Source organism: Zeugodacus cucurbitae, chromosome 4 (assembly GCF_028554725.1).
Source record: "Zeugodacus cucurbitae isolate PBARC_wt_2022May chromosome 4, idZeuCucr1.2, whole genome shotgun sequence".
Lineage (NCBI taxonomy): Eukaryota > Metazoa > Arthropoda > Insecta > Diptera > Tephritidae > Zeugodacus > Zeugodacus cucurbitae.
This window is the reverse complement of record NC_071669.1, coordinates 41,752,131-41,765,352: the sequence shown is the minus strand read 5'-3', so window position 1 is coordinate 41,765,352 and position 13,222 is coordinate 41,752,131. Positions and strand designations below refer to the sequence as shown.

The 13,222-nt window shown below is 37.3% G+C and overlaps 1 protein-coding gene across 2 annotated transcripts; it reads left to right on the top strand.

The window, feature by feature from the left end:
* The first annotated feature begins 3,375 nt into the window (after positions 1-3,375).
* LOC128921372 (uncharacterized) lies at positions 3,376-12,888 on the top strand. Of its 2 annotated transcripts, none has more exons than XM_054228863.1 (2): positions 3,376-3,860; positions 11,830-12,888. In XM_054228863.1, the coding sequence occupies exon 2, from the start codon at positions 11,832-11,834 to the stop codon at positions 12,435-12,437; it is 606 nt and encodes a 201-aa protein (XP_054084838.1). In that variant the 5' UTR covers positions 3,376-3,860; positions 11,830-11,831; the 3' UTR covers positions 12,438-12,888. The 2 variants fall into 2 exon arrangements, with proteins under 2 accessions (XP_054084838.1, XP_054084839.1); XM_054228864.1 differs by having other exon boundaries at positions 3,376-4,475.
* Positions 12,889-13,222: the final 334 nt, after the last annotated feature.

The following is a 13,222-nucleotide window of genomic DNA, read 5'->3' as shown; positions in this document are numbered from 1 at the left end:
TGCAGCTTCCACCTGCCATTTCTTATGTGAAATTTAGTGTTTCTAACGTTTTTCGTTAGTGAGTTAACGCACTTTTAGTAATTTTCAACCTAACCTTTGTATGGGAGTTGGGCGTGGTTAATATCCGATTTCAACTATTTTCATGGTGTGTGGTGGGGTACGTAAGAGAATAGACTTCAGAAAGATTGGTTTATATAGCTTCATTGGTTTGCGAGATATATACAAATAATCGATTTGGGGGCGGGGCCACGCCCACTTCTCAAAAAAATTACATCCAAATATGTCCCTTCTGAGTGCGATCCTTTTTTCCAAATTTTACTGTTATAACTTTATTTATGGCTTAGTAATGACACTTTATGTGTTTTTGTTTTTCGCCATTTTGTGGGCGTGGCAGTGGACCGATTTTGCTCATTTTCAAAAGCAACCTCCTCAGGGTGCAAGGAACATATGTTCCAAGTTTCATTAAGATATCTTATTTTTTACTCAAGTTATCGCTTGCACGTCACGTCCACTCGTCATCCTGATCATTTATGTATATATAACCCCATATCTAACTCTTATATTTCTTGGTGACACAAACAACCGTTAGGTGAACAAAATTATTATACTCTGTGCAACAGGTTGCGAAATTAAAAATACTGGAGTTTGAAGAGTCCCATTGCCTACTTTTTTATACCCTCGCAACAAATGTTGCTAAAGAGAGTATTATAGTTTTGTTCACATAACGGTTGTTTGTAACACCCAAAACTAAACGAGTTAGATATAGGGTTATATATACCAAAGTGATCAGGGTGAAGAGTGGAGTTCAAATCCGAATGTCTGTCTGTCCGTCCGTCTGTGCAAGCTGTAACTTGAGTAAAAATTAAGATATCTTAATGATACTTGGCACACTTATTTCTTGGCACCATAGGAAAGTTGCTTTCGAAACTGAGCAAAATCGGACCACTGCCACGCCCACAAAATGGCGAAAACCGAAAACACATAAAGTGCCATAACTAAGCCATAAATAAAGCTAAGGAAATAAAATTTGGTATGAAGGATCGCACTATGAAGGGGCATATTTGGATGTAATTTTTTTGGGGAAGTGGGTGTGGCCCCGCCCCCTACTAAGATTTTTGTACACATCTCGCAAACCAATAGAGCTATATAAACCAAACTTTCTGCAGTCGTTTTTTTTAGCTACTTCCTAATACAGTGCAAAAACGAAAGAAATCAGATCATAACCACGCCCACCTCCCATACAAAAGTTAGGTTGAAAATTACTAAAAGTAATCCACTCACTAACGAAAAACGTCAGAAACACTAAATTTCCCATAAGAAATGGCAGATGAAAGCTGCACTCAGATTTTTTTACAAAATGGAAAATGGGCGTGGCGTCGCCCACTTATGGGTCAAAAACCATATCTCAGGAACTACTCGACCGATTTCAATGAAACTTGGTTTGTAATAGTTTCCTTGCATCCCAATGATATGTTGTGAAAATAGGCCGAATCGCTTCACAACCACGCCTACTTCCTATATACCAGAACTTTGAAGACAATCTGAATCGTTTACTTTACAATATATAAAGTAAGTACTAGTGAAGATATCGGTGCAGAACTTTGCACAAATACTATGTTAATAGTGTGGCAGCCCCATTCTAAAAATCACCGAAATCGGACCATAGGTTTTTAAGGCCCCATATATCGAACACGAGGACCTCGGTGCTTCTAACCTAATATTATGGTTTCCAACTTTCAATGGATTTTATACGAATATGTGGGTCAAATTGTGTATTATATAATATAAATAAAGTTAAATATATAAATTGCGAGAGTATAAAATGTTAGGTTGCACCCGAACTTAGCCATTCCTTACTTGTTTTTATTATGTTGATATACATGCCTCTGAAAGGCGATACAAGCTGTATTCATTACTTGCTTCGTCTGCGTTTGCAGCTGTTAGGGTTAGCATTTTTTGACTTAACCCTTCTGCTATGTTAGGAAAAAACTACACATATAGTGTTTTGGGTCAATTTGACCCACTTATAAAAACTCTACTAATAACACTATTTTATTGAAAGAGTTCATATTTTTTTATTTGAATAAAGTTAAGTGTATGTTAATTGTAGAAAACAGTTGAGATATGTATGTTTTAACGGCAATTTTCACAAACTAAGCTGCTGTGTTCCTTGTTCCACGTACTACAAACAGCTGAATATTTGTTCGAATTTTTTGTATGGTGACAGAAGAAACATCGCTGTCGTTTTTTTGGTGGATTCATATATATATAAACATAAAGCTGTGCAAAATATACTCGATTTCCGATAACTAGCTTTCTTTGTCGGCGTTTTTGATCGAGTGATGTAATAATAAACGGCAAAATTTTTCAAAATACTAGGTGGGTCAAATTGACCCAACAACGTAATACGTGTAATTCATTATTTTTTGGACATTTGGCATCCTCCAGCAACATAAAAAACAGATATTATTTTAATTTTCATATTTATCTACTCCTTTTACTGCAGTTAACAAATAGAAGAGGAATCAATACACTACGACTAGACTAACAAGCGAATTTCGACGAGTTTTACTGAAAATTGGGTCAAATTGACCCAAACATAGCAGAAGGGTTAAAATATTTGGTTCACAAGCTTTCTTTACTAATAAAAAATTCCTGCTTGGCGATGGCACCTATACATACAATCACGTAATACACTAGCCTATTGAAATTATGCCACTGGCAAAAATTTATGTCCAATAATATGACGTCTACCAAGACCGCTAAGGCTATCTGAAGAGCCTTCTTTGGGTTTTACATGGTGTGGTTGACATCGACTATGTAGAGAAGGGCCTCATTGGTTAATAAAATGAAGTTTAAGTTCACCTAGCCGTCAACATTTTCATAAAGAGCTCGATGTATTTTGTTGCATCCAACGTGGTTTTAGTTGCAATAATCACTTGTATAACCATAGCAGTCTGTTGAATGAATTCATCTACTGAAGCCAACTAATTTTCATTGTTTGTATCAATGCCTTTTAAAATATGCGTTTAAATTTAAGGCAGATACATATGCCTGTGCATATAACACTCGTAATTTAGTTTTTGGTATTTTCTATTTTTTCAACTGTTAGTTAATCTTACATTTCGCCACAATTGTGGATTCTCATGGGGCACGTGCACTGAATATGGCAACAGTCACAGCACGTATGCTTTGCACGCTTACTCCACCAGTCGCTGCATTATGTGTCGAATATGTTATATATGAATATGTTACACTCACGCTTTGTCAAAAAATCCCTTTACTCCAGTGATGAATATTGGACCCAAAGTGTATATTATTTTCAAGCAAAACTAATCTTGATGACGAGAAAAAAGACAATATCAAAAACAATGTTGTTCACATGACACAGCACCTTGTGACATCACCCGCACATCACATCACACACCACGCCATCAACACTCAGCACACACACAACACAGCGTAACAAACCACTCAGCACACACACAACCCAGCATAACAAACCACTCAGCATGCAACACAACAACCACACAATCACCAACGTTCATCTCATTTATTCAGCAAACAAGTTTACAAAAGGGATAGCCCACAACGGGATCGTCCTTCTTTTCGTTTTCGCCAGCGCCCTTAGTGGTTCGACCGATAAACCCGATCAACGTGAGAAATAGCCGTCCGCGACCGTGGTTTCGTGTGTGTGTGCAACGTCAAAGTGAATTTTTTAACCTTTTTCTTAACTGAATTAAACAAAATTATTATTGTGGGAAATAGAATTTAAAATTAAAATTAAAATTATAACGATATTGGAATCAGTGCGTTTTCTTTCCCCCTTTCACAGTGCGTTCAGTGTCCTCTACATTTACGTAAGTATCTAGTATATCTGGTGCATATACGTGAACAAATGGTCCTTCGAGCCTTTCGGAAAGGCACCTAAGGTAGAAAAAAAAAAAATACAAACCTCTAAAACAATAAAGTGACCAAATAAAGTGTAAAAGTCCAATCGAAATTGGACAAGTGATATAGTTGCAATAAGCAACCAACAAAATAAAAGTGAAATGAAAGTGTAAAACGACACAAAAAAAAAAAAAAGAAGTAATAGAACAAATAAAAGTGGGAAAAAGTGCATATGTTTATACAAACAAAAATATATATATATATCTACATATATTACAAGAAATTGCATACGTGACCAAATTTAACTAATTACAACAAACGGCAAGAAACAAACAAAAACAAAACTAACTATAAAGCACAAACTCGGGCGCGGGCGCGGTACAAAAAAAAAAAAACAACTTAACAAACACAAAACTAATACAAAAACAAAATAATACATAAGGAGAACACAGGAGTCTGCAAACAACGAGGGAGGAAAACACCATTTAACAAGGACAGCGCTGGACAAAAAACAAGAAAAGAGCATAAGCAACAATAACTATATGTATATACAAGCCCAAAAACCCTTGGCGGAAGAAAAGTGAGTCCGTTCCATTTTTTATATTACAAAAATTTTTGATTAAATTTCATGCGCATATGTATGTAAATTACAGTTTGAGCGGTATTTCGGGACACCGTTATTTTATAACACGAGACTGTACTTAACAGCAAGTTCGGTTTATATATACGTAAAATAACTGATCAAAAAAGTACAGTCCTGCCGATTTGCTTAGTTTGTGTCTCTGAACACACCACTACATTATACAAAAAAAAAATAACCACAAAGTTTAAAAAGGTCAAGTATTACATGCTTGCAACTTTCTTGCGATACCCCTTGTGCTAAAAAATAGCAACAAGCAGGATCGTGCATAACAACCAAAGCAAAGGCAAAAAAAAAAAAAAAAAAAAAAAAAAAAAAAAAAAAAAAAAAAGTCGTACTTACATACATATGAGCATATTCGCCGCGAAATCCATATATACATATTGCTAAATTTTTTACCCTTTAGAATATACATATATACCTATTTATATACACAACGTATGGTACATACATAAATGAACAAGTGAATTACATTACCTGCCTGGATGTTAAATTCGTGTCCCCAAACACACCAAAAAAAAAAAAAAAACAATTTATAAGACAAGTATTCACTACTTGCAAATTCTCCTGCGATACCCCTTGAGCTTTAAAGCAACAAGCTGGATCGCTTACAATAATCCAACAAAGGCAGAAGAAAAGAATAAAAGAAAATAAAAATATTATAGCTCTAATTTCATTTATGTATGTACACATATGCCCTTAAACATATGACTCTCTCCCTTTGCTCATATATACATATTTACATACATACCTATACAAAGCTTATATACAGCTTCTCAGCGCTCTCATCAAAAGGTATTAATATAAATACCTTCCTACATACATATGTACATATATACTTGTCTTTCCTTACCCTTTATCTCATCATTTACATTGAATGATTATTAACTATCACCTATTACCAAATCTCTCATTTACTCTCTACAAAAAAAAATTTTTTTTTTACATACATACCTACATTGTGTAAAACATACATACAAATACAAATTTATTTTTCCTGCGTTCGCGTCGAATGGTTGTCAATATATAAACACGTTTATACATAAATGCATTTCAGCACTTCTTCATATGTTATACATTACATATGTACATATATAATATAACAATTATACGAAGCTAAGTGATACGAACGAAACAAAAAAAAAAAAACATACAAACATACATGCATAAAGCATATGCAAGCACATGCAAATAAAAAACATATAAACATTTTGCTTATTACGATTTTCCTTTCGTTCGCGTTCTCAACTTATTAGATACAAATATACAAATTAAGTGCGAGTGAACAAAGATAAAATAATTTGGTACACTGTAAAAAATTTTTTTTTTCAGTCATATTTAATAAAAAAAAAAAAAAAAAACACAATTTTGTTTTATTCTTATTATTATTTATGTGGTTTATGCGGAAATTATTATATATACTATAATTTAAAAGTCTAACATATAAAAATACAGCAAATAAAATCTGTAGTCAATGAATTATAAAAAAATTCTCAAATTTCAATAATCTTTAATTGTATTAAATTCAATTACTTATACGTTTTATTACAAGAAGAATTTTCAATTCATTTGGAATTTCAATAAATAATTCAATATTAAGCTAAAAGCTTCATATTCGAAACAAATCAAATGCAATCCGACAAATCAAAAGAGGTTAAACCAAGAACACCTATATCATTAGAAATTCCTAAAATGGCTGATGAAGATAAAACACAAGGCCCACCTGCAGAAGCTACACGCTCAAAGCAGAGTGTAAAACAAAAAAGATCAAAAGATCATTTATTATCAAAATTCATCAATGAAGGTGATACTTTTATAAGCTATTGCACAAGATTCAAAGCTTCCCCTATCGCTGACATCTCTGAATCAGTTTTAAAGGCAAAACTTGAAAGTGTCCACGAAATATGGGCACGCCTTCTGGCAGCGTACGATGCAGTAATTGAAGCTGACGACGCTGAACTCCCAGAAAACATAAAAGCTTCGGCGACAGCCAAATTAAATAATTGCCGTGATCAGAAAGAAATAATAAATGGAATGATAAGCGAACAATTAAATGTAATAAGGCCAAATAGCGCCACTACTCCCCCACCCAGAGTAGTCACAACAACAAAAGAAGACCTAGATAAAGGCATGTATCTAAATGTACCAACTTGTGATACTGAAGTTTTTACTGGATGTTATGAACAATGGCCGTCCTTCCGGGACATGTTCACAGCCCTTTACATAAACCATCCTAGACTTGCAGAAGCACAAAAGCTATTCCAACTAAGGTACAAGACACAAGGGGAAGCAGGCATTATCGTCAAGCAATTCGATATAAATGGCGACAATTTTAAGCTGGCTTGGGAAGCACTAGTTGAAAGATATGAAAATAAAAGGGTAATGATAGAAAATCCCATAAAAACTATATTACATTACCAAAAAATTAAACAAGAAACCAGCCAGGAATTTCAAAAATTTTACTCAACAGTGACTAATTGCCTGTCAGTGTTAAAAACACAAAATTCCCCCGTAGAATATTGGGACCATATGATAGTAACTATCTGTGCAGAAAAACTCCCTCAGGCTGCATTACTACGATGGGAACAATCACTTGACGATAGAAGAGCAATGCCCACATGGGACCAAATGAAAAAATTCCTCGCTGCTCAGTACGAGATAGCTGAGCGAATGGGCAGCCAAAATATGAATGTATCAAACCATCAAAATGAATCGAGTAAAAACTCGTTCAAACCTCAAGCCAGCAATAATATGCAATACAATAGACACGTTAATAAAAGCCATTCCTTCGTGTCAAATCAAAATAATCAACGGCAATCATTATGTGAAATTTGTAGGGGGGGTCATAAAATAAGATCTTGCGAGAGATTTAAAAAACTATCCGTTTCTGATAGGAACAATCTTGTCAGACAACACAAACTTTGTATCAACTGTCTGTCGAATGCTCATACGACTAAAGACTGTGAAAGCAAATTTAATTGTGTGTATTGTCAACGAAGACATCACTCATTGCTTCACATTACAAATTTTCAAACTATGAAGCAAAATCAGTTTCATAAAACCACAGGGTTAGTCGCTACGACTACATCAAACAATCCCGAAATTTCAAATCCCGAAAAAAGGGAAGAACAACCATGTTGCTCTAAAGCAGCAAAAATTCAAGCGCTTCATTCAGAAAATGAAAGCAAAATTCTGTTACCAACTGCGGTCATCACCATTGAACATAAGGGTGATTTATTCAAACTAAGAGCACTAATAGATCAAGGCTCTCAAAGATCTTTTATATCTTCAAAGGCTCAAAATCGGCTCAAACTGCCAATAAAACATTCAAATTTCCAAATTTCGGGAATGGGCGGAAGAATTATTCAAAATTCCAACAAAATATGCCCAATCACCATAGTATCTCCAAGTGCGGATATTAGAATAGATGCGCAAGCCATCGTTCTACCGCAACTAACAAATTTGCTTCCAAGCTATGAAATTAATAAAAAACACTGGGAAAAATGCTCACATCTCAAGTTAGCAGATCCCAACTGTCACACCCCATCACAAATCGACATATTATTAGGCAGTGACTTAATACCTCAAATAATTCTTGAAGGTATTGAGAAAATCTCCAATAAATTGTTAGCCCAAAATACAATCTTTGGGTGGATTATAAGTGGCCAAGTCACTGAAAAAATAAATTCTTTCACCACTCAAGTGGAAAATATCTCAAACGAGTATCTAAATAATGAACTTAAAAAATTCTGGGAAGTAGAAGAATTACCTCAGACTATCCAACCTTCAGAAGAAGACCAGGCATGCGAAGCCTACTACAAGTCCACAACAACAAGAAACGAACATGGTCGTTATGTTGTGCGACTACCATTCAAACCAACCTTTCCAGAAACCACAGCTTTAGGCCACTCTAGAATATCAGCCGTCCAGCAATTTCTAAGCCTGGAAAAAAGCCTGATAAAGAAAAGCGAGCTTAAATCAGCATATGACGATGTGATGTACGAATATCTTGATCTCAATCATATGGAAGAGACTGTACCATATGAAAAAGTATCTAAAGGTAGATATCTATCTTTTTATCTGCCACATCACGGGGTAATTAGACCAGATAAAATTACAACAAAAGTACGAGTAGTTTTCAATGCCTCGAAGAGTACTAGCTCAGGCAAATCACTCAATGATGTACTATACACAGGGCCAACGTTACAACCTGATCTCATGTTGCTAATTCTAAATTGGCGCATGTTTAAATACGTTTTCAATGGGGATGTAGAAAAAATGTATAGGCAAATTCTAGTACACGAAGATGACCAAGATTTTCAACGCATAGTCTTCCGCAAATCAAACAATAGTCCAATTAACGACTACAAACTCAAAACAGTAACCTTTGGCATAAATTGCGCACCCTACTTGGCCATTAGAACGTTACATGAAGTTGCAAAAACATGTGAACCAAACTTGCCTTTAGCATCTTCTGTGTTGCAAACACAAACATACGTGGACGACATACTATCAGGTAGCCACAGTATCCCATTAGCGTGCAAATCACTATCTCAAGTGATCAAAGCACTTAATTCAGCAGGTTTTCCCCTAAAGAAAATTACATCAAATCACCCCGAAATAATAAAAGATATAAAAAAGGAAGACTTATTAGATACAGATTTTCTTAAATTTGAAAAGGCTAGCACAACCAAAACTCTAGGGATTCAATGGAATGCGATAACAGATCAATTCTCATATACAATTGAGTCAATATCTGCAATGTCCGCCATTACAAAACGCCAAATACTTTCCTCGGTGGCAAAACTTTTCGACCCCGCAGGATGGCTTTCGCCAATAATGATTCAAGCAAAAATCCTCATTCAAGAATTGTGGCAAGATGGCACTGAATGGGATGAACAGGTAAAACCTGTACGTTTAACTAAATGGGTTCAATTTGCTAACAACTTACACACCATATCAGAAATTCGAATCCCTCGATGGGTTAACTTCACCCCTGACAGTAATGTAGAATTACACGGGTTCTGTGACGCCTCTGAAAAGGCATATTGCGCAACGGTCTACGTACGAACTCAGTACGATAGCAAAATATCTTCACATCTCTTGGTAGCCAAAGCCAAAGTTGCACCTTTGAAGACACTAAGCCTGCCACGGCTCGAACTGAATGGTGCTCTTCTGTTAGCAAAATTAATTTCAATAGTTCAAAACCATCTCAACTTAAATGATCACAAAATGTATCTTTGGTCAGACTCAGAAATAGTTTTAGCATGGTTAGAAAAACCACCATATACCTGGAAGACCTATGTATCTAATCGTATATCGCAAATCTTAGACTTAGTTGGCCCAGCCAAATGGCAACATGTTGCAAGTGCAGATAACCCCGCGGATCTTGGAACAAGAGGTTGTAAACCACTTCACCTCACCAGCACTACACTCTGGTGGAACGGTCCTACATGGCTAACAGAATCACAAGAGTTCTGGCCAAAGTCTCCTGCTCGGAATATAATACCGCCAGAAAGTCGGAAAATTGAAAATTTTCATATCACTCCCGAAGAGGATGATATTCTTCACCGATTTTCATCATTTCCTAGAGCACTAAGGGTAATCGCTTATATGCACAAATTTACCCAAAGACTTAAACAAAAAATAAAAGGAATACCAAATGACCCTTGCGTGCAACTAACGCATTCCGACTTGCAACATGCTAAAGTTAGTCTTATCACATACACTCAAACGCGCTATTTCAATCCAGAGAAGTCAAAGTTGCTTGAAAAACGACCTCTCGAACAGAGAAGCTCACTTCTCGTCTTAAACCCATTCTTGGACGCTAAGGGATTAATCAGGGCAAATGGAAGACTAGCGAACTCCAGCCTTAGTTACAACGAACGACATCCCATCATTATACCAGAGAAATCCCGTTTTACTCATCTATACCTAATATATCTCCACCAGCTTACAATGCATGGTGAGCATCGCTTGATGCAACAAATGGTCCGACAAGAATATTATATACCGCGACTAAAGCCACAAATAAAAAGAACGATCTTCACGTGTAAACAGTGTACTATGTACAAACACAAGATGCGTACTCAGATAATGGCAGCCTTACCACCTGAACGCTGCAATTATGCTCTCCCCTTTACCATCACTGGGGTTGATTTTGCTGGACCTTTCCAGATAAAGGCCTCAATGTTAAGGTCGTCCTCTTTTAGAAAAGGGTATGTGGCTGTCTTTGTATGTTTCACGACAAAGGCAGTACACCTGGAGCTATGTTCAGATCTGACTACTGCGGCTTTTCTTGCAGCATTTGCACGCTTTGTCGGACGACGCGGATTTCCTTCAAAGATAATGAGCGACAATGGAAAAAACTTTGTCGGAGCCCAAAGAGCCACAGAGAAGGAGTTTATAAACTTCATGAAAGAAGTCTCGCCTGAAATTGTCAATAAATATGCACCCCAAGGGATCGATTGGCAATTTATACCCCCATGTTCTCCACACATGGGCGGACTCTGGGAATCAGCAGTAAAAAGCTTTAAGTCCCATTTGAAGAAAACGGCAGGTAATCATAAATTCAATTATGAAGAGTTTACCACACTACTCGCTCGAATAGAAGCCGTACTCAATTCAAGACCCATATCACCCCTCTCGCAAGATCCCTCCGATTTCACCGCCCTCACGCCAGGCCATTTCCTCAGAGGAGCTCCTCTTCTCGCCATACCTGAGACAGAAGGAGACTCACTTAATTTAACAAATCGATGGGAAAGAATCAAGATTCTCCATCATGAATTCAGTCAAAGATGGAAGGAAGACTACCTCAAAGATCTTCATAAGAGACATCGTTGGAAGACCACCCAAAAGGAACCCAATGCGGGAGAATGTGTCATCATCCAGGACGAATGCCTACCTCCCACCGAATGGCGGCTAGGCCGCATCGAAAAGGTTCATCAAGGATCCGATGGTCACATAAGAGTTGTCGATGTACGAACGCAAACCGGCATATTAACTCGACCACTCGTTAAATTATGTTTTCTTCCAAACAACGAAGAACAACTTACACAAAAACCGCAAAATCAAACACAAATTTAATCAAAATTAATCAAAATCAATACCGCCAATTCACTCGCAAAATCCGAAAAACAATCGTTCACAATTCGTATACGCAAACAGAAATTCAAATAAGCGCGATTAGAATTAAGCAATATATATATACATACATACATGTATATATACACATACGCATCCACAATACTTTACACCAAACTATAAGTCAATTTTAATAAAATCTCATATTCCCATAGAAATGGATGTAGACGAGAGCCAGAACACCATCAAGACAGTGAGGTCCGAGATCGTGACACCCGTCCCAGCGCCGAGGACGCAAAGGGTTATGGGACCATCATCCGCCGCAGCAGCGAGGGATAGAGGTGAAGAACAGCCGATTGAGGATCAGGGGCCTCCACGCTGCAGTCTGTGCCATCGCCCACACGCTCTTAAGAGATGCCCCATTTTCCAGAGCATGAAGCCAGCACAACGCCGCCAGATCGCAAGAGCTCATGGGCATTGTATGACCTGCTTGGCAGACGACCATGCCACCAACGACTGCTGGGCCGACAGTATGTGCCAATACTGCCACCGACCACATCATACGATGTTCCACAGGTTTCCCAAACGAGCCGATACAGAAAATACAACTCGTATTCGTCGCAGACCACAACGCGATCTGGCCCAACGCAGAGGAGAGAATCACAACGAATACGTACAAACCACACGTTCGCGACCACGTTTGCGTCCACAGTTGCGAATCCCTCCGCCACGTCGAACTCATCAGTATAAGCAACGACGCTCAACGGGATTGAGGGCAGTAGTTAACACGTTACAACAGCTTCAGCGGCTTCTAGGCGATTAATCCGCCTAGGGGGGCCGGGATGTTCACATGACACAGCACCTTGTGACATCACCCGCACATCACATCACACACCACGCCATCAACACTCAGCACACACACAACACAGCGTAACAAACCACTCAGCACACACACAACCCAGCATAACAAACCACTCAGCATGCAACACAACAACCACACAATCACCAACGTTCATCTCATTTATTCAGCAAACAAGTTTACAAAAGGGATAGCCCACAACGGGATCGTCCTTCTTTTCGTTTTCGCCAGCGCCCTTAGTGGTTCGACCGATAAACCCGATCAACGTGAGAAATAGCCGTCCGCGACCGTGGTTTCGTGTGTGTGTGCAACGTCAAAGTGAATTTTTTAACCTTTTTCTTAACTGAATTAAACAAAATTATTATTGTGGGAAATAGAATTTAAAATTAAAATTAAAATTATAACGATATTGGAATCAGTGCGTTTTCTTTCCCCCTTTCACAGTGCGTTCAGTGTCCTCTACATTTACGTAAGTATCTAGTATATCTGGTGCATATACGTGAACAAATGTTTTTGTGTACACTTTTGGAGAGAATACTAAGTACAAAAAGTTTAGGTTTATAAGAAAATTTTGTTCGACGTTTAAAGGAAAGTTCTGAGAGGTCTCTGACCAAAAAAGTAACATTAAAATTATTGCCATCTTAAGGGCACAGTTAGAATTTTCAAAAAAATCGATTTTTTTTATTTCATTTTCTTAATGTACATATATTTAAGAATACACACAGAAAATTTCATATCGTTCCGGTGAA